At 43.6% G+C, this 22830-nt stretch overlaps 1 protein-coding gene and 1 long non-coding RNA gene across 2 annotated transcripts in view; one reads left to right on the top strand and one right to left on the bottom strand.

Annotated features, from left to right (window-relative positions):
- Window positions 1–3735, top strand: part of LOC115017130 (uncharacterized) — a 51843-nt gene extending 48108 nt beyond the window's left edge. The window contains exon 5 of the long non-coding RNA XR_003833222.1: window positions 3585–3735. This is a non-coding gene — a long non-coding RNA (uncharacterized LOC115017130). The remainder of the gene's footprint in view (window positions 1–3584) is intronic.
- The window catches only part of prox1a (prospero homeobox 1a), a 32390-nt gene extending 10385 nt beyond the window's left edge, over window positions 1–22005 (bottom strand). Inside the window, exons 1-6 of the mRNA XM_029445327.1 lie at window positions 21762–22005; window positions 17740–18156; window positions 16773–17489; window positions 15200–16423; window positions 10534–10641; window positions 3610–3804 (exon numbers count right to left, since the gene is read on the bottom strand). Coding sequence (XP_029301187.1) covers window positions 3610–3804; window positions 10534–10641; window positions 15200–16423; window positions 16773–17489; window positions 17740–18090 — 2595 coding nt within the window. The 5' untranslated portion in view covers window positions 18091–18156; window positions 21762–22005. The remainder of the gene's footprint in view (window positions 1–3609; window positions 3805–10533; window positions 10642–15199; window positions 16424–16772; window positions 17490–17739; window positions 18157–21761) is intronic.
- Window positions 22006–22830: the final 825 nt, after the last annotated feature.

Here is a 22830-nt window from a genome sequence, read left to right as displayed (position 1 = left end):
AAATGATTTGTTGTGTGTTGATTCATTAATAACAAATTGATTAAAATCAGCCTATCAACATTGGGCTTCAGCACCAAGGCATTTATTTAAAGCTTTAGAGCTTCCTCTATGAGAAGCGAGAGAATCTGACAGAAACTTTGCGAATCGATTACTGAGAGTCGAGCTCGGCCCCTTTTCCATGGACTCGAATGAAGAGGAAGCGGAAAAGATGAGTGAATAGATGAATAAGGGGAGACAAAGGATGACAAAGAATCTAAAACGGCGGAGAAAGACATGAGAAGTTTACCCTTTCATAAAGTGCACAGCTTATGAAACCAGATAGCCCTGAAATGTGAGTGTGTGACCACTCTGTGGCCTCCAGGTGTGTGTGTGTGTGTGTGTGTGTGTGTGTATGTGTGTGTGTGTGTGTGTGTGTGTTGTTCAAAGTCAAAGGGCAGATTTTGGTAGCAGCCACACCCACCCTTCAAGGGAGGGTATCACTGCTCTTTCAGACGGACACAAATGAGTATGTGTGTATGTGTGTGTGTGAACATATGTGTGTGTGTGTGTGTGTGTGAAGCGCAGCTGTGCCGTCGTTTGGTGCTGACAGAGCCAGCGAGGATCCTTGAACTGGAAAGATGAGATTGTCCTCTATAAGACTTCATAAAAAAATCTAATTTTCCCTCTTCAGCCGACACACACACACACACACACACACACACACACACACACCAAAATATATGACAACTTCATCCCTTTCTACGCTCTCGGACTCTATTCCTCCACTTCACATTCACATTTCGTCTGTGTGCGAGTACTCTGGCATGTCTAAGCCACCAGTGTACTGGAGGTGTACTGGAGGTGTACTTCAAAACTTTAACACACACTCACAAGTTAAGAGTGCCGTGCCTAATGCTGCTGGCAGACTCGTCAATTTGTTCTCAATCTAAAACAGAAAAAGAAAGAGAGGAAACGTTTCTCTTCCTCTTGGCAGTAGGTAGAAGCTGACACCTTTCCCTGAGTGTCCTGGCAAAGAAAATCTCTCTCTGTCTCTTTTTGTTTTCCCTCTTTTTTTTGAAGATGAGACTATTCCCCGTTTCCTTTCCCATTCTCCAGCCTCCTTCCTTTCTTTGCCTTCCTCATTAGTTTGTGGGCAGAGCTGCAATTAGGACAAAATTGTTTGAGAGGAGGGGAAGGAGGAGAGAGGAGAGAGTAAGGATGGAGAGAGAGAGGGGGAGAAAGAGGGGGAGAGAGGTAAACAAGAAAGAAGAGATGAAAGAATGTGGCTGGAGAGGGGAGGAGGAGGTAATTAATGAAGCTGCTATAATTGCTGCGCCCTGTTTACGCCAACTTTGGAAGACAACACACACATACAAACTCCCGACAAATCGCACTCACCTTTCCACAGCATTAATCTCCAGTGACTATTTAAAATGCTGGCCATGTACGTTAACTAACGACACAAGCTTTTTTTTCAACCCGTCAAATCAAAGAACACTTTCTTATTCCACCACGTAGACAGTGTTGACAAAGATTTAGTTCTTTTTTTAACCAGAAAAACATTAAAAAATGCTAATTATTTAACCTTGCAAGGCCTTCTGTTGGCAGGTAATTGGACAAAGAGCAGGTTTTTATGGAAGGAATAAAAGCTGTTGGGGCGTAAAGACGAGAAGACGATGAGGAGTGGAAGGAATGATGAGAAGGAGTTTCGAGAGGAGAAGGGAGACGAGAGTCAGGAAGGAAGGCATGAAGGAGGAAAGGAGGAGAGCGGAGGAGAAGGAAAAGGCTGCAGGGGACAGAGAGGGAGGAGAGGACAAAGCGTAATGAAAGAGGGATAAGAGAAGACGAAGATAAGGAGAGGAGAACATATTGACAGAGGACACATTCAGCAGGAAGGAAGGAAAGAGTGAAAAGAGGAGGAAGGAGGGGAGGAGTTAAGGTGGTTGTGATGGGGACAAACCAAGGTGGAACTCTGATGATGCTAAATTTGGCAAAAGGAGAAGACTTCTGCGTGTGTGTGTGTGTGTGTGTCGGGAGACTTGCTGAATCGGCCATGGTTCCAGTTTCACGCCTCTGAGTTTGACACAGGGAGAGAGAGAGAGAGAGAGAGAGAGAGAGGAAGGGAGGAGACAGAAAGAGAGGAAGGCGGGAGAGAGAGAGAGAGAGAGAGAGAGTCCCTAGCCGGTAATGTTCCCTCAGGGCCGGCAGACGGAAGGATGGAGGGATGAAAGACGGGAGGTGAAGAGAGAGAAAGGGACAAAGTACGTGAAGGAAATGTATACCTACCTTTGCAAACACACCGTCGCTTTATCGCACATGCTCTTTAACTGAAGTCCTGATCAGCATCCTTTACTGAGTACAATGATATGTTAGAGGCCCGTGCATCTGAGCTGTGAAGGCTTTGAGTTTCCATGTGTCTCCCGTGCAAAGACTTGAAGGCCCTCACGAGGGGAGTCTCAGAGTCTGACTTCGCACTGAAGCTGAAACTACGACTACAATTTTGACAAAAACAATTGAGACAACTAAATGTTCACGGACATGGTTTGATTATATCAGTTTTCTGGTTTCAAGTGGTTTTATTTTCATATTTCTAATGGAGGCCAGACTGGTGGGAAATCAATTACAAAACTTATGCTTTCAGGTACTGTTGGCACTAATATAAAGTATATTGGAAATGTAGGTTGAACGGCTGAAACAGTCATGGTTCTCAAAAACCTGACCTCAATATGAACCTTACCCTAAAGTCCCTAAATATAACCCCACAGAATGATTTGCATGTGTGTGTGTTTCCTGTACACACTCTTTACATACACACCAGTGCAAAGCTACCTGACTCTTGTTATGCAAAGCATGCAAAGCGTTTGCAGTTCATTCCTCCAAAACAGAATACTTAGAAACCTTAAAGTCTCCGTGCGTTTGTTGTGTCTGCAAATCTTTCTCTTTATGCATTTAAGCTCCGACTAAGCTCAAACGTTTCTCTCCTTAAGCAAAAAAGAAAAGAAAAGTGAGCGTGTCAGCGGTGAGGTGTGTGTGCTAATGGACATCTAAATGCTGCTGATGTTATGTGGAATAGTTTAAGGGCCCTCAGGTCCCCTTAGACCAATATTGGGAGAGAAAAAGTGAGGAAGGGAATGTGACTTCTACAAATCGCTTTGACAAGGACACCCGCGCCTCGAGCGGCGTCCTCTTTCGCCTCATCGAACACACACACACACACACACACACACACACACACACAAACACACACACACACATACTGCGACATCCACACCTCAGCAGAATCGTGAGGTGACTGTTGCGCTCTGAACAGCTGACTTGGTAGAGGACGTCTGTGTGAGAGTTGTGCTGAATCCAGGTTTATTTCATTTGAAAAGGGAACTGAGAAACGGTTTGTTTATGACGTGTAACCTCTTTAAGTAATGCGTTTGTCACCGTTAAAGTAGGTTGGAGAAAAATACAAATCAATCATGTGTTGAATAAATCAAACTAAACCTTCTATCTGAAATTCCAGCAAATCAAAAGATAGATATCCAGTATAGAAGTTTTTTAGTTTTCCTTCAGTTAAAGTTGTAACACTGAGCCCTAACCTCTCCTCCGCACATTAGGAAGTCCCCGTCCCGCTCCGCTTACCTCAAAGTCATTGGCCTTGTTGTAGTGCATGTTGAGCGCCCTGAAGAGCTCGGCATCGCGGCTAACCACCATCTCCTCTGAAGCGGTCACACCCTCGTTGATGGACTGCCGGGCGAACTTCTCCATCTGGATGTAGTAGAACTCCCTGAAGTTGCTGAACCACTTGATCAGCTGGGAGGTGATGCAGCGGTTGAACTGTAGCAGAAGTCAGAGAATGAAAAGAAAACCATGTTTCGTTAGAGATTTAATTTCTCTGTTTCTCGCCGGGTGTTGCTTCCTGTTCGACGGGGCTGGGTTACAGCCTGATGTTTGCTTTGGCACTGATTTGCATGGTGGTATGTTTACGCAGTGATTAGGTCATTACGATATTTTTGTTTATTTCAATAACAGTACTAGAAACAGTAATAAATAGTATAATTTATACATATTGCGTGTGTGTAAATGCACTGAGCAACAGAAAACCACTAACACAGTTAAAAAGTATAAAATACTACAATGTATCCCCCTCATTAGCCACTAAAACACTGTCTGCACCTTGAGGGGTCCTCATTGTAAAAGAAAAAAGCAAATAATCGCCCCAGAGAAACCTTCCTAATCAAACAAGAATGACCCAAATATTATCTTAGTGTTATGCCATCATGGGCTTTCGGACTAAGCTGAACCAACATTAAACAACTCTCATCAAACACGGCTCCTGCCCTGCAGGCCTCAACAGCACGCTGCAAAAAATATCTGCAAAAATATGACATTTAAACAGTTTTTTTTAGCTTACAGAGCGGGTTTGTCCAAAAGTAATGTTTAAGAATTCTGAATGACGGAGCATTTGATCTCCATTTGTTCTTGTTTTAATATATTCCACATACTCTACAATGCTTGTTTTTTTTGTAACTTAAAATGCCAGATTGTATTTGATCATAAGTGCTGTCATAATGAGAGTTAGAGAAGAATGAATGATGCAACAGAAGAGCGGTGTTTGATATAATCTAAATACGTTGCACATTGTCTCATGAATGTCCACGTGTGTGAATGTAGATCACTAAATAGTGGAACATGAATTCAGTAAATAAGCATGTATACTAAGCTTTGCAAAATCAAATCTATTTGAATAAGCATGTGGTAAGTGCATGTTGTGAGTCTATCATTTGTATAAAACCACATATTTATATTTATGTATGACATGTACACGCCTCTTTGCATTTCTATCTATTCCTCATAGGAAACAGAACATGGAGAAAAAAACAGCCGTGTGTGTGTGTGTGTGTCTGTCTGTCTGTGTGTGTCTGTGTGTGTGCGGTGAAGGGGAAAAACGGCTTTGATACGGAGATTAAGCTCGGTATTGTTACAAGACATTGTCTCACAGGAACAAGGGATGAGCGAGAGAGAGATGGGGGGAAGAAAGAGAGATGGAGGGAGGTAGCATGGAAAACATAAATGCAGAGCGAGAGAGAGAGAGAGAGAGAGAGAGAGAGAGAGAGAGAGAGACGAGCATAGGATGGCGGTGAGGGAAAGAGATATTTTTTCAGGAGCGGTCAGAGGGGGTGACATAATGGAGCATAATTGGGAGGCTTGGAGTGTGTGTGTGTGTGTGCGTGGGTGTGTGTGTGTGTGTCCCACAGCAGAAGGAAGGGGCATTTACAAAGCATAGTGACAGGAGGGGAAAGTGTGTGCGCGTGTGTGTGTGTGTGGTGGGGGTGCTTTGACCCACAAAAGAGTTGCACGAAATGAACGCGATAACTCAGCAATTAACTCACAAACACACACGGTTACACACACACGTCAACGTCATCCGTCTAATCTAAAATCACAAACCATTATGGCGACCTCTGACATTGGCGTACTGGACAGTGTGGGCAGTAGAGTACAGCGGTCAACAAAACTATACAACCTTCTGATGTTTGTGGGTCTGCGTGCTGAAGTCATGCTAGACGCTGGGTATGTAATTGCAACAGGAATCTTAAAACGAATGTTTCCCCAAACATTGTCTGTATTCGACTTCTGATGACAAAACTACATTATCTTTTTGTAGATTATAACGACAACTTCATAGAACTCCTTTTTCCATGTAGTTTACAACACATTCTGTCTTTTTCCCATGCGTATCCTCGGTCAAACCCCGGCTGCAATCTGCAAAATATCGCTTTTTGAGCGCAGATGTCGCCTAAAATCTGTAACTGTCGAGTGTGTTTCTCAACCCGAATAACTTTACTTTCAAAAAGGTAGATGGTAGAGAAATGTGGACACAAACATCCAGCCAACCCACCACCTGCCCTCCCCCTCCCCCACCGTCCCGTCCAGCTCATCACAATCAGCACAAACCGAAAAAAGACGAGAGACAAAAGACAGAAAGAGAATGGAGGTGGGGGGAATGCTGAGCTCGAGGAATGCCATTTTCTGTTTACAACGAAAAGGGGGAAAGAGAGAGTGTCAGAGAAAGTGTCAGGGTGCCTCACCCCCCTCCCTCTCCTTTACTTGATGGCGGGTGTTGTCAGCCCCCCCAGGCCATGTTGGAAGGGCAAACACACGCATCCTTAAAGAATATGCCCAACTCAACCAGATTCGTCGTAGCTCGGCACATTTTATTGAGGACAATGTGAATGTGCACAATCAACAATAATCTACAAGTTGGAACACTGAAGGTTTCCTGTGGATCCTGGAAGAATAGCTGTTGTAGGAACTTTTTCCAATGATGTTTTGGGGATTTTCTGCTTTACTAGACAGTATACACTACAGGGAAGTTTTGTGTGTGTGTGAAGTGTATGTAGAAATGTCAGGCTTAGTGTACAAACCCCTATTTCATAGTTCACAGTCGTTTTTGGTTCATTTTTGTATGAGAAAAGCACACTCCAAATTATTGCAAGGCCTCAGCTACTTTAGACCCTGGTCCTGCTTTTGAAATACTGAGCAATTATTATTTCTGCGATTTAGCGTCTCTTCAGTTTCAAAGCTCCTGAGCTCGCGGTGTAAACACCAACACTCCCCCAGTGCTCCGCACGGCTAGCAAGCATTAGAAGCAGCTAGCTAACCCTAACCCTAACCCTAACCCTAACCCGGACGATAAAATAGTAATATTATGTTGCTTTGAAGACGGCCTAAATAATTACAAATATAGCTACAGCTTCATGCCACATGTATCAGCCTTCGTGAGCACATGTTTGGCCTCCTCAGTCTTCACGATTCATTAAAGACATAAAACAGACAGATTTAAATGCTTTGTCATCTCGAGGCTTCAAACACTTACACATGGTAATTACTGAAGTCCAGTTATATCTGTATCAGTAGACTGGTACTGAGCTGTTGCTGGTTCATGTCCTCCTGTTGCCAAATTGGCCGTGTAACTCTAATTGACAAGACGGGTGAGAGGCGGGTTGGATGCTAATTGATTCCTGCTGAGACGGCGCCATCGAGATGTCATTTCAGCCTCTCAAGGCAAAAGTCTTCAGGGCTCTCGCTGATAAATGTATCACTGTTTCGTTATGTGTGTGTTGGATTGAGTGTATGTAAAAAAACAAAAACGTCAGCTGGCACGGGAACTTGTGAGTGAGAGTGTGTGTGTGAGTCGGAAGGAGCTCCCTGAGCCAGCAAGCGTCTAATTAATCCTAACTCCTCCAGTCATAACGAGGTCTTAATTACTCTCGCTGACTCTCTCAAGACGAGACGGCAGAGACCTTAGCGTCTCATGCTATCATATATGATTGTCTGGTCAGAAGGCAAGAGCTTTCACTACTCAATTAAGATCCAGTGTGTGTTTATGTGTATGTGCATGCTTGCTCATCTGTGCCTAAAACAGTTGTCAGCTCAACCCACTTCCCACAACGAGCGAGGCGACCATTGTGTGTAAGAGGCTCATCTTTAAGAACCAGTTTCCCATAGACAAAGTCCATTCAAGTCCAATTAGGGGAAGCCATTCAGGGCCCTAATTCCCTTACAGTGAATCTGCCTGATCCTCCTAACACATGCTACTTATTGTTCCCGGGGAAGGAGGTGAGGGGGGGGGTGGGGAGTAGGAGTAAGAGAGAGGGTGAGAAAAAAAGGAGAAAGAGACATTGACCCGGATTTTGTAAATATGGTAATGATGAAGGTAATGAATGCAATGGGACAATGAAACAGGACACACACATACACAGACAGACAGCAACAGGGCGCGCTCTCTTACTCAGTCCTACACACACACACACACACACACACACACACACACACACACACACACACACACACACACACACACACACACACACAGCCCTGAAAAGAACAGCCTCGCTCATCACAAATAGGATTATCCATGATTCATTTTTTTATTAAACAAAGTAATATCTGCAGAGTTCCTCCCACAGATAAATATGATGGATTAACTGGGATTACGACTCAATTAAAACTAAATTTGAATATGAACCATAATTTGCATAAAATGTCAATAAGAAACGATCATTTTCTTAAAGGATAAGACTGTAGATATATTATTCTTATCATGAAAAGAACAAAACCAGCAATGACTTGATCCTACTAAGTGTTGTAAGGCTGATTTATCTTCTTCCTATTGTTTTTCAAAAACTACTAAAAACACATTAATGAGTCGCACTGTTGCACTGGGTGACATGTCCCTTCATTATATTACACACACACACACACACACACACACACACACACACACACACACACACACACACACACACACACACACAGAGAGTAGTTCATTTGATTCAATCCCACATACTCCGTCCTGCTGCTGTAAAAACTCACTAAAGCACCAATTGGTATTCTTCCGCATCTGGAAATAGTCCCCCCCCCCCCAAAGAAGCACTTTTCCCGATTTGATTGCGTAACTGTTTTCCAATATATTGTCCAATTTGACTGAGCTTGTAGATGTGTGAAAGAAAAGGAAATGACAAATGTAATTGTATATCTGTCTGTCAGTGTGCTGTCAGCCCTTAAAGCTCAGACGATACATTCCAATAGAAATTCTGTTTCATTCCGATAAATCCGATGTTTATGGTGTATGTATGTAATACTGTCCATCTGCTGAGCAAAGTTTCAGGCCAAAGCACTGCAGAAATCTCCTAATCTAAATCCATGTTTGTTGAGATGAGTGAGATTAATTGAATATCAGTTTGGAGATAAATCCACATATTGGAGATTAGATTAATTTTTTAAAGCTAATATCAAATCTCCAAAAGATAAACTCATAAAAGAGAGCCTATGCATTAACTCATTAGTCCTAATTCATCCATTTTCCAAATTAAACCCCAGAGCCACAGTTTATTTGGCCACATAAACATTAAGCATATTTACTCGGATCATTTAAAGTATGTCTTGATAAGAAAGCTGCTTATGGAAAATAATCAGTCAGCACAAATTTAATCACTATTAATCTTGATATTCAGAAGTTGGGAGATATTCCTTCATTCTTATGCCCAAATATTTTCAGATAATATTTCCTATATTCAACAGTGTCGCTGTGACACATGTTTAGGGTTGTCCCTCAGTCATTTCCAACTAATTCAAATGTTGGCCGACAAAATGGGAGTTTTTTGAAAGAATAAAAAGTTTTAAATAATGTTGGTTTGTCAGATTTGTGTCGGGTTACAAAATTCAACCTTTTCTGCTTTTATTGTCTCAATAACACTAAAGATTTATCGAGCCCTCATGGCGCCCGTGTCTCACTTAATGGACTCCCGTCTCTCACTGGGAGCAGGTAGGCTTAGCAACCTTGTGTTTGCCTAGCAACCTGGTGTCCCAGCGACCCTTGTTGCCATAGCAGCCGATGAGGATGTGGCACTGCCATGAGGAAGTGGTCACCACAGATATGAGCCAAAGGGCAGCTGGTGTGTGTGTGTGTGTGTGTGGCTGCTCATTTAAATACAGCGTCCTGAATCCGTCGAGGAGCCGTATGCTCCTTTGCAAAACACGTAGCAGCCTGTAAACACAGAACAATCAGCGCCTTTGTTTTAAAGCTGTTGTTCTGTTGTCATCCCTTTCATTTGTTTGTCGACCCCTCGCCTCGCTCCCTCTGTCAGTTTCTCAAAACCCCCCAACACGCAAACACACACACACACATACTTTCCATCATCTACTTTTTCCTTCTAATTAATTTCCCTGGTCTTGCTATTCACTCTGTTTATCTGTTTATCTTCATTTACTTCCTTTTTTATATTCTTGTTCTTCCTTTCTACCTGTGCATCCTGTCACCATAATGGGATTATTTCTGTGTTTAAAAAAAAAAAAGTTTAAACTCTCATTTCATGTTAGTGAGAGTGAAAGCATTGTGTGTGTGTTTTGGGTTTAAGGGGGATAGAGGTTGAGGTCAGGGTGTGTGTGTGTGTGTGTGTGTGTGTGTGAGAGAGGGAAAGTGGGCGTTAACACCCCCCCCCCCCCCACCAACCCCAGGCCGATTAAGGCCAGAAACTCTAATTATGCTACAAAGACGTGACAGACTGGAGCACCCATCTGCGCTACAGGGACTCTCACACACACATAACACAGAATAACCAAATAAAACACCAAACTAAATAATATCAGATGATAAAATGCTAATAAGAAGTCACAAAGACTCTCTCTCTGACGGTGAAAGTTGGTGATCCTACATCAGAACACGATCATGAACGATAAAACAAAAAGGCGCTGTAACCGAATGCGCCACACAAACACGCATACCTGTTTACAACAGCTCATCTTCTCCATCTGTCACTGATTTTTGAGATCTGATTCTGAAGACGCCATTGAATTCCCGTCGCTTTATGCCCACGCTCAGCCTGACCATGACTTCTCACATCGCTTGTCTATTCAAGTCGGGGTCTGAACCACTTCCACATGCACAAGTGTGTCCAGTAAACCACATTGTCGTTCTTCCGTGTCTTAAACATCTAAAATGACCAGTAAACTCAGATGTAAAAAGACAAAGGAGAGAGAGAGAGAGGAACGAGGTCTTACCTTGACGTCTGAGAAGAAGATTTTGAGCATGTTGGAGGAAGGGTAGCGGGTGTAGAAGAACATCAGCTTGGCCTTCTTCAGGTGGTTGGGAGACAAGCCCTCCTGAATCTGAATCACAACACGTTAAGGAGCCAACAAGCATTTTTGAGGAACACAGCAGAGGGACATTTGTAGCAGAACCTCAAGTAAATCATCTTCATATGTTTTCTCTCCGTCAGCGTTGAGCATTATCAGCTTCATTTGTTTTAAGCGACAGCAGCAATCAGTTATCATACGCAGCTCGTTTAAAGCAGTTTGTCCTCCCACGACCTAAATGACACAACTTCTCGTTGCATGTGTTCTAGTGGAACCAAACGGGAGTACCACTAGGTCCAATGCAATCCGTGTCCTCAAACCTGGAAGGAAGAAGCAGGCATACGACACGGGTGGATGCTCAGAGAACTGCAGAAGCTTACTTCCATTTTAATCATTAATAATTTAAAAGCCAGTGCGAACGTGAGAGTGGCAATGTGCTGAGGAGATTTCTGTAACCGCAGAGTGATTAGTGCTAGAGATGGAGGGATGATTTCCATTTTCTATATATTAGCAGTAGAACTGTCGGGTGGAGGGTGACTGGTGTTAAACACGACCACAGAACATTTAGAGATACGATGAGAGGAACCCGGTTCTCTGGTAGGCGCGACATTTTATACCCAAAGCAAACGCAAACACGAGCACCTGCTGGCTTTGGATCAAATCCCACATTCATTCCTGCATCTTGCCGCCTCCCCAGCCCCGCGTCTCTCCCACTGTCTCAACAAGGAAAATAATAATTGTGGAGGCCACTCCGTGTGTGTGTGTGTGCGTGTGTGTGTGTGTGTGTGTGTGTGTGTGTGTGTGTGTGTGTGTGTGTGTGTGTGTGTGTGTGTGTGTGACAACAGCTGTGCCCCACCACGCTGCCATTTCCCCACCACATTAACAGCCCTATAATCTATCAGAGAAGATGAGGCAATCAATGGAGCCCCCTGCAAGGTCAATTAGCACACAGACAAACACACACTCACACACACACATATAGAAACCCCCGGGGCCCGATATGGCTGGAGAGAGGAACGGGGAAAGAGGGAGAGAACGGAAGTGAATAAAGTGTAAAGAAAAGAGAGAAGGTGCAGCTTCGGGACAGGAAGCAGAGGAGACATTAGACATTTTAGTTTCATTTTATGTTCAAAATGATTATCTACACAGAAACAAGGATAGTCAAGGAAGTGAAACTGTGCTTATTAACTGGTGGGACGAGGGTGTGGCCGTACTGTTGTCCTAAAACATAAATGTGCTGACAAAAAGGAAAATGATATCTGATTACGACACTAAAAGTAATCTGATTTCTGCATCAATGGGAGAAGCGAGAGGTGAGCCGTATTGTCATCCATCATTCATTTAGCAGTCGGTACGTCAGGTCACCGGAGAACAACACCATCACCTAGTTAACATTCATACCAACCTGTCATGATCTCTGTGTTTGGGCCACATGACACTTTGTGTGTTGTTGACGCACTTACACAAACTAAAGCACGGGAACACAAACAAACTACAACAACACTAAATAATTTGAAGTGATATAATAACTTAGAAAAAGCGCATAACGTGTGTTTTTAATAGCAGCTCAAGTGAGTCAATAAACAATGCAACTGATGTTCCTTTTCCTCTTCCTCAATCTTTCCTATTGGTGTGTGTGTGTGTGTGTGTGTGTGTGTGTGTGTGTGTGTGTGTGTGTGTGTGGTGTGTGTGTGTGTGTGTGTGTGTGTGTGTGTGTGTGTGTGTGTGTGTTTATCCTGATTCACATATGTGGATGTGTCTGAGTGTGGGTTTTGTGCAGAGCTCACTGTATCAGCTGTAACTTGACCTTGTTGCTGTGTGTGTGTGTGTGTGTGTGTGTGTGTGTGTGTGTGTGTGTGTGTGTGTGTGTGTGTGTGTGTGTGTGTGTGTGTGTGTGTGTGTGTGTGTGTGTGTGTATGAATGGGGGTGGATTGGGAGGGGGGATAAATTCATAAATGAATGGGGGACATCTGCTCGACTCTGTACAAAGGATTAAAGATACACAGACCTGAGAGAGTGTGTGTGTGTGTGACTGTTTGTGTGGCTGGGTGAGTTCCTCTCAGGTGAACTATGATCGATGCAAAACACCTTAACATAACTGCCAGGCTTCCTTGAAGCCTTAAACCCACCGACAATGCCTTCACTATCTTATCCTCACAAACCAAACAAGGATGCACTTCTTGAACTACTGCGGAGAAAGAGACAAAACAAGAGAGACTGAGGGAGAACGAAGAGAAGTTCAAACTGAAATAGCATCAATTTCTTTAAAAAATAAGAATAATTTGACGATTTGACGAAGCACAAAGTAGCAGGACAGGAAACAACGATTGCGCGAAATGTTTAGCATGTGCTACACATAAGACAGGATTGATGCCAAGAAGGCTGTAGAGTGTTTGGATTGTACAATATATCATACAATAATATAGTATATTTGCAAAATAAATGTATCTTCAGTTGTCAGTAAAACAATTTGCTGATTGTGTCACAACAATTTCACTAAGCTTTCATATCAAACAAAAAAAAGCCTGTTAAAATATCCTGTTGACCACTTCAAATTATTGGTTTTCTAGGACCAACAGTCCAAAAGCCAAATATTTATAATTATAGAAATCAGAGAAAAGCAGCAAATCCACGTATCAGAGAATGCTTTTGTTTGATGAGTAACCTAAATAACTGGATTGTTCTGATAATAGATTATCATTGAAATTGCTGTCTGTCCATCAACATAATTCCAGGACTCATGGTATATTCTAATTTGTTCAGAAGTTATTATATAATAATATTGATGAATGAATTGACTGAATTTATTTTATTAAAATGAAATGTATACCAAACTATTTTAGATTTTGTTACCTAGAAAATAAAAATAGGAAGGTTGAAGGGTTGTCAATATCTTTGAAATACTAATGTTCAATTTCAAAGACTTTTTTTTCTTCCAAATGAATGGAAAAGCATTTTGTAATGAAACGGCTTAACAGGATCAAGAGACGTGTCAAATATTTCTTTTTTGTAATTAAAGCAACATCTAAATTGGCTTTGAAGACGACACTGTGATCACATCCTCATCACAGCTGCAAGGAGTTCCTATTTGTCAGGTTCAAAGTCTTATTTTTCTTTTCACTTTGTTCTTCAAGCGTGCACTTGTGTGTGTTCGTGTGTGTGCGAGCGTGAGCCAAAGTGTGTGGCTGGGAGAAGCCCTCTCCATATGAAAGGTTAGGCACCAAAAGATAAACAGCTACCTGCAAACACCTGTCCACATGCATACACCATGAAAGGGTGTGTGTGTGTGTGTGTGTGTGTGTGTGTGTGCGTGTGCGTGCGTGTACGTGCACTGTGAAAGGTAGCAAAACACATACAGCTGCTGAGCAACTGCAAGCAAAGGCCAACAAATGAAACGAGTGTGAGATCAACGGCAGGGAGGGAGACATCTAGCTAAAAACTGTAAAGATATTACACTTCTCGTCTAGTGTGCCCACACACACACATTTAGAAAGCTTCCATCAATAAGGCAAAGCATTCACCTGTTCCTCTCCCTTGCTCTTTGAAATATGATTAGCTTTGAGCTCCTATGAACAAGGTCTTACCCCACACCCACACACACACACGCACATAAACACAGTGAAATATGATTTCCTTTGAGTGTTTATGTACAAAGTCTTTGTGATGAAAGAGAGCCTAACAGCACAAGAGTGTCTCAGACAGTGTGTGTGTGTTGAAGAGGGGCTCACTAGCCTTTCTCAGCACTTTTAAACAACACAACCTGCTGCAAAGACTTAAAAGAGCTTGAGAAAGCAGGGACCTGTTTAATCTTCCCCCTCTTGCAAGACCCATCGCGGCCCGTTTCATCTTCCCCACTTCGCGAGGAAACAAGAGGGTTAGACCAGGAACCAATTAATGCCGATTAATTGATATTAATGACTCTCTCTTCCTGCTGCCTCTGCTTCCTCTAAGATGTCTCAGTGTGTTTGACTGCCTTTAAAACGTGACCTTGTGAGCAGGGGAATAAGATATTGTCCATTTAAACTCTTTCAAATGCTTGGACCAAAAGGTTAAAGTAAGGATGTTCTTTATGTCACAGTGTTTGACATGCTCAATGTTATCCTTATAGCCTGATTGAATTAGTTTTGTCAAATAAGTCAAATGACCCAACATTAGGACGGAAATATGCACTGACGTATAAATAAAGTACAACGGATATGAAAATTGATGACGATATACTGAATATTTTAGGTTCTATCATTCAGCTATATTAGCATGGGTTATCTGCATGTGCTACGTGCATTGACAGATGTCAATCAAACTTCTGTGTTTTAAATGTTCCCGGAGCTTCTCACATCGTCCACCTGTGGACCGCCTCCGTTTCCTTAATGCTCTGCAATGTGAGCCCATAGTATCCATCAACAGCACACTCAAAAGTGTGAGTGGATTTAGGCTGAATCCTAATTCTAATCTTAACTCCGAGACACAAACCTCATTCTGAAGGTTTAAAGTACACACACTCACTCTCACACACACACACACACACACACACACACACACACACACACACACACACACACACACACACACACAGGTAGAGTAAAAAGGATACGGTGCTGCCTGAGTAGGGCGATATGTCGGACATGTCTTGCAGGTCCCCACACTCGGACTTGATGAGGGACAGGGACAGACCCTCTGGCCCATGTTGGCCCGGTGAGCTCTGCCTGTGGTGGTGGTGGTGGTGGTGATGATTGAGATGGCCCCCTCCGAGGGATGCCATTTTGGTTCTGAGGCTGATAGTTTCCCTGGTCATGTCCATAGAATCGGGGGAGGACCGATGATGGTCCTTCAGCCCTGGAGGGTAGCCAGCCCCACCCCCGTGTGAAAGGGGGCTCTGAAAGGGATAACCCATAAGGGGAATAGGGAATGGGTGGCGAAAGGATGGAGGGCTAAACCCAAGTGAGGCGGTGAGGGAAGAGGGGTGGAGGGAGGGATGGTGAGGAGGAGGAGGAGGAAGAGAGGAGTTAGTGTTCTGTCCTCCACCTCCTCCGCCACTCTTGCGCACCACCAATGGCAGTGCCTCCGTTTGGTCGTTGGGCATCGGCACACCACTCAGTCTGCCACTCAAACCACCGAATGAATCCAACGAGCTCGGGACGATGACATCCCCGAAGCAATGCAGCCTCTGGTTGGAGGAGTGGTAGTTAGGGATTGGGCTGCCATCCCCGTTCATACTGAGGGCCAGGGCCCCACCGCCAAAGCGCAAATCCGGGGTGAGGGAGGGGAGCGGGCCGAAAGGTGGAGGACAGGAAGATGACGAGTTGGAGGAAGATGAGGGTGCAGCTGGTGTGCTGATGTGGCAGCCATGGTGGTGACTGACGGCCTGCTTGGATGAGGAGAAGCCTTTGACAACGGTGTCAACGACCTGCGATACGGCACAGTTCAGTTCCTGCTTCAGCGTCTCTGCTAACTGCCTTCCTCCTCCTGCTCCTCCTCTCCTCTTCATCACCCTTTCTACATTTCTCTCCACCTCCTCCCTACCGTCCACATCCTCCTCCATTTCCCCGTCTATCAGGGCCTGTTCTCGGAGGAGGGCTCGTGCCCGATCTAGGAACAGGCCTGGGTCCAACTCAGACAGGTCGTCGTTGCTATGCCGCCCTCTGTCTCTGTGCCTTTCCTCCAGGCCGTCAGAGCGGATACTGTCCTCTGACAAGTTGCCGTCTTCCTCTCTTTCTTCACCTCGGTCTGCCTCTCCGCTCTCGCCGTGCTCTTCCTCTTCCTCTGTCTCTGAGTCGTAGATCTGGTAGAACTTCTCCTGGAGTTGACGCAGCTGTTTCTGAACAACAGAGGATAGAGAATGTTAGAGATGTCTTCTGAACCTAAAGGTCACTGTAGGAGAAATGAAAATAGTACATGCCTTAGATTACATGTAACCACTTGGTGGACAGACGTGATTTATTTTTTCATCGCACCATTTTTGTTCTACTGTACTTTGCTGTTTTGGATGTATGCCAAGAAAATTAATGATTTTATATATCATCTCTTTTGTGCAAATGAAAGGAATAAGATGACATGTAGGTATTACTTGAATCTGTGGCACCTTAAAAAGTTGCATTTTCTTAGTTGCATTTTAGCATCAAATCTCCACACTGTAAAGTCTGGCTTTAATGTCTTCGTCTACCAACCTGCATGTCCTCCAGTTGCAGTTTGAGTTGCCTTCTTTCTTCCTGTCTCTGCTCCTGCCTGGAACACACAAGCTGGGTGAAGCAGTGTTGCTGCTGTGGCAGGCGCTGCTTTCTCTTATTCTCCCTATAAACTTCGCCAACGCTGACCACACCTCCCCGCGAACCTGGAGAGCTCAGGAGGGAAGAAGGGCCGTCGCTCCTGCTGTGGTTGTGGCTGCTGGTGTTGTGGCTGCTGCTGTTGTGGCTGCTGGTGTTGTGGCTGCTGGTGTTGTGGCTGCTGGTGTTGTGGCTGCTGTTGTTGTGACTGCTGGTGTTGTGGCTGTTGGTGTCTCTCCTGTGATCATTACTGCTGATGCTATTGTTGCTGCAATTCTCATTTTCGCGGTTGATTTCTTGGTTGTGGTCGCCGTTGGGCCGGACCAGTGGCGAGTGACTCATGCCGCGGATGATGTTTTCCACGCGGGCACGCTTGGCGCGAAGATGCTCATCCGACAGCCTGTCTAAATCAAAAGTAGAGAGGGAGAGGGGCTGAGAGGGGGCATGGGAGTTGAGGCTCAAAGAAGGCAGCGGTCGCCCAAAGGAGGAGGAGGAAGGTGGAGGGGGAAGAGGAGGCCCAGGAGAGAGGCAGTCAGACGGGCTGTCCCGGTCGCGGGAGGAGTTGCTGCAGGCGTCCTCGCCGTGGATCTCTGAGCCTCCACTGGACAGAGCTCCACTCCCCTGTGATGGAGGACAGGAGGACTGAATTAATAATAGATCACTGAATGATTGCATTTAGTGGCTTCTTTGTTTGGTTTGGAAAGATAAATTGCAGATGCAACGTTGATTCAATCGGCTAAAACCATGAATTGGTTAATAATAAAACTGACATTGTTTAATTGATTAATTGCCTTAACATTTCACCACTAATGTGTGTGTGTGTGTGTGTGTGTGTGTGTGTGTGTGTGTGTGTGTGTGTGTGTGTGTGTACCTGGAAGCCTGAGTCACTCCCTCCATTCTTTCCCATGTTATTCTTCAGTAGCTGAGAGATGATGGTAGCACCAGGGAAAGGCATTATGGCGTCTTCGTACGAGTTGGCCCTCTTCAGCAACTTCCTCAAAACATTCGACTTTTCTCCGTCACCGTTGGAAACACCATGGCCGTGACTGACCAAAGAGCAGTCTCCGTCTTGATCGAGGCCGTGTGATTGGTTCATGCTATCGAGTAGGGTCTCCCTGGCACGTCTGAATAATGCACTAGCCACAGTTCTTTTCACCCCAATGTCGACACGTCTGCGCTTTGTCTGTCTGGTTAAGAGGGTGGTGCTGTCATGATCAGGCATCACGCAGGGGGGGCTAAACAGACATGATCAGGGGTCCTCACAGACACGCAGGATGAGAAGAGTGACCTGGTCAAACACAAATAGACACAAATTGCTATGATGTCAACCTTTTTATATCACCTGAAAAGTGGCATTTAATATTAAAATTTTCATTCTCGTAATGACCTCTTTATAATTAGGCAGAAATGTGCATAAAGTGATCACATGTCAGAGAGAAGCTTTGAAATGTGTTGCTATATTTAATTACTCCTATTTTTTAAACCATATATCTGGTCTGTTAAAGAAATATTTTGAATACATAGTTTGAATTGAGAGATGTCAGTGCAAAACTTAAAAGGTTTAATTAAAATCAGTTTACTTGGTCTTAAGTGTTTTATGGCTTTTAGTAACAATGTCAGAATTCTTACATTAAAATCACAGTTAAAATATGGTAGATGACTACAGATAATGTGCTCGTTTTCTTTCCCAAATAAATCTCATATTTCACCTTTTGATCTTTCAAACAGAGTAGACATTAATTAATAAAAATCTCCACATGTGAACCATCACAAGACTTTCAAACAACTTAACAAAAACACACTTGACAAGTGAGTGGGAGCCCCTAACCCTAACCCTAACCCTAACCCACGTTTATCGATCACCAAAATCACAACATTTCTAAACCAGAAGCCAAGGGAACCACCGAGAGGAAAACAGTCTTTTGAATAGTTCAAGGAGATATTCCCTCAGAGAAGTAACACCTGCCTGTAATAACCTAAATCATTTCCCATTTCCTCCTCGTCCCCTGAGGGGTAACCTTGATTTCTTCATCTTGTGAGGAGCTGAGAAGAATCTTTCTCTTATTGTCAGAGGGATTTCACTCCACATTCTGTGTGGAGGTGTTAGTTTTTATTTCTTCACAGGATTTTAAAGAGATACGTTCTTATGATACATTTTTCAGATAAGTGAATTTTGATGTTATTGAACTTATTGAAGAAAAGTGCTTCCACTTGGGGTTTTAACAAGTTCTCCATGTTTATTCACGTTGAAAGCCAGTTTTCTTTTTTTCTCATGAGGGAATATACCGTCTCTATTATACGATGAGTGTAGGGAAGCACAGTGGCGGGGAAAGCACTGCATAAAGGTTACATTTCTTTGTTAATGCTTTGGAAACAACTACAACTATCCTCGGGGCGGTAAATGTTGCTGGATTCATTTGACAGAGATAAATGCAAAACCATTGCAGGATATCCTAACCAAAACGATAAAAACCTCATTTCTTAAAGAAGCAAAAGTCATAGGCTAAAGTTGAATTCACTGCAGAATGTAATAATAATTTTCCACAGTGACCGAGTCACTGAAAATAAGCCTTGGCCATCTTAAAACAGGTGAATTGTGGAAGTGAATATCTGCTTGCTCTGGTGCCTTCAGACATGCACACAGGCAGCGTTTTACATGTTACATGTTTGCATTTGTTTTGCAAGTCATTTCAGAGTCAGGTCTAGGGAAATAATTTGCAAATGAAAGCTGCTTCCTACAGTTTGGTAGAGCTGTGCCTGTGTTCACAGGAGTTGAGCCGTTTTCATTCCACTATTAACAAGTGTTAAAAACAAAAACTGATGCACAACTCGGATTTTAAAGAAAGACACAAACGTGCTCAAACACACACACACACAGATGGAATCAGGGACACAAATGAGATGCTTTTGCAAAAGCCGACAAAGAAGACACTGTTCCTGCCGGGCCATTACCAAATGAAATAGTTCCCAAACAGAGGAGAAGGGTTAGTTTGAATGTGACTCTGAGTTTCGGTGTTGTAGACGAGAGGTGTTCAGAAAAACACTCAGCGCCTCAGCACAGTGGCCGGCAGTGACCCAGATACACACACCCGCACAGTACATGCATACACACTATCTGTTTGCGTGATTGGTTCCTCAGCATTACTCTGGGCAGAGGTCTGCCGAGTGCACACACACACACACACACACACACACACACACACACACACACACACACACACACACACACACACACACACACACACACACACATAGAGGAGAGGTAGAGAGAGACGAACAGTTGAAAACTTGGTTATTTTGAAATTTATGTCTGAGGTCAAATTGAGGGGGCGTCAGTGAAACAAAATAGCAAATGTTTCCTGTCTTCATTAGTAAAACAAAAGGCGTTCAACTTTTCTGCGAGCATATTATTTTATAAAAATCTAGGTTTGACTCAGAAATACTCCTGTAATCCCACGTAGCAATACAAGGTGTTGCTAGACCAGAAGTTTAAAAACCTTTTTGCATTCAGGTTTAAAGGAGCACTGAAAGGAGATGTGAGAGTGTGTGTGTGTGTGTGTGTGTGTGTGTGTGTGTGTGTGTGTGTGTGTGTGTGTGTGTGGTTTCTGCATCAGAACAGAAACTTTTGTTTTAATCTGAAGAGCAGGAATTTGAGAACTGAAATAGGAAGTAACTGATGGATAACTGTAAAGAGCATATTTCCATTTAAAAGGATTCAAGCCTTCTGGTGGCTCATGGCTAAATTCATTTCTAAAAATGTGGTAAGATGTGGAGGGTGAATCCAAAACTCACTTGAAGCATATTTGGTCTATCTGCCTTTTTATAAATACTTTTAGATCAACAATAAGAAAATCCTCCTGCAAAATGATTTTCAGAAATCTGCCTTTTTGTAATAGGTGGAGGTCGTAATTTGCACACGTTTTACTTCCTTGTACATCCCTAAGAGGAACTAAATAATCAGGTTATTGTTGAAGTGTGAAGTGGATTAATACTTCTCGCTGTAGCTGACTGTGTGCGCTCTGAGCGCCGCTGTCCACAGTCTGACAGAAAACACAAGCTGTTACTTTTACGCACGGCAAATATAGAGACATGTTTGTCCAAACAGCGATTAGTCCGCGATAATGACACGACAGCGGAGAAGTCCACTGGCACACGCTGTAGACATTTACATCTTAACATGCAGTTTATTATTTCATTCTAAAGTTTCATTAAAGTAGCGAACAGCTGTGTAAGAGTAAGAGAGCCACTTGTCTCGTTACAGCGATATTTAAGCAACTATCTGGAAACAATGCTGAATGCTACATTCCAAATTATTAAAATGAAACTTCTTGAAAGACATTTATTTATTTTGGAAAGCAGGATATTTTTCCACTCCTCCACTGTCAGACCTCCTCATTTGCTTTATTTCGACTATATTTAAAACTAATCTCTACATTGAATGACTTGTTAATCAGCAGCCAATAATAACTACCACACAATCCAAAAGCAACGGCAGGTGCGTAAATCCAAGGGCGATGAACTCTGCAACAGATACAAACTGGCAGTCAAAGTAAAGCACGGCAGCGAACAGAGAAGCAAACCTCAATTTAATTTTAAAATAAAGTTTGAACAGAGATTTGAGTTAACGCAGTCTCGTTCATACAGCCGGCAACAATCTCAAGACTAACTCGCGTAAAGTCAATATGAGCAGAAACAGTTTCGGAAAATAGTCCAAAAATACAACCAAAGCGCCCGCGATGTGTGTCGAGGGTGGACCGGCTCCACGAACTCACCGTGGAAGTTACAGCTCACACGACGCGGTCGGACAAATCACACACACTCGTACACGCACACAATACATAAGCCCACGAGTAACAACAATAACGGTAATAAAGAATAGGTGTTGAGACTTACTTCTCTCTCGAGCGTTTCTCCAAGTCTGTCCGTCGAAGAAAGAGCGAACACAAGAGACAGATCCGCACTCGTCGTTGAGATCAATGCCGTAATTTACTACGGCAAAGTGGAGACGTATGCAGAGCGTGCGCGCGCGCAGGCATGAGTGTGTGTGTGTGCGGGAGGGAGCGAGAGAGAGAGAGACATAGAGAAAGTGTATGAGAGAGAGAGAGTGACCGAGACGCAGAGAGAAAGAGAGAGAGAGAGAGAGAGAGAGAGAGAGAGCCTGCTCTTGTGCGCCGCTCTCCTCACGGGATGGGAAGTGTTTAGTATCAAGCGCACCCGGTCCGTCCGGCACTCTCGGATCGCTGCGAATCCTGTTTTCTCCCCGTGACCGACGGCAAGACCCTCAATAAGAAACAAGAGGAGACTCGCATGAAGGATACGTGAAGACGCTGCGTCACCAACCCCGGAGTGAGGTAACGACTCCACCTGACCAATAAGGAAGAGGAACCAGCGACGGTGGATTTTATTTATAAGGAGCCCCTCGAAAACAGCGCGCAGCCAGAGCGGAGAGCGAGAGGGAGGAGAGAGGAGCAGATCATGGCGCGGAGGGTAAACTCAAAGTCAGGCTCAACAACCTTTCTCATTTGCGGAGAAGCTGAAAAAAAATATTTGTCTAATACAGTTATAGTTTAACTTAAAGCGGACTTTAAGAGCATCAGTTTTCCCTTTTTATGTGTTTAAGCATGATTTTCTTCCCCCCACATTATATATATTTTCTTTTCCAATGATGACCGAAGGGAGGTCAAACCCCAGTTTGTGGTACAAATACATTCTCAGTAAATCAAAGCAGTACATTTAACATGTGTACTTACTTACTTCCCGACTTGTGTCATTCAATAAAAAATAACTTTAAAATGTCAGTTATGATTGAAGAGCCACTTTCCGTGATTGGTTTCACTGTGCGCATGCTTTTACTCTGTGTTAGTATTACTACAGTATGTTTGTGTACAGGTGCACTGCATGCACTCAGCTCTATGATTATTACGTTTTTATAATAAACTCAGGCTTTAAATGTATCAGTTTC

This window comes from Cottoperca gobio, chromosome 2, assembly GCF_900634415.1.
Source record: "Cottoperca gobio chromosome 2, fCotGob3.1, whole genome shotgun sequence".
NCBI classification, from domain to species: domain Eukaryota; kingdom Metazoa; phylum Chordata; class Actinopteri; order Perciformes; family Bovichtidae; genus Cottoperca; species Cottoperca gobio.
This window is presented reverse-complemented; position numbering and strand designations above follow the sequence as displayed.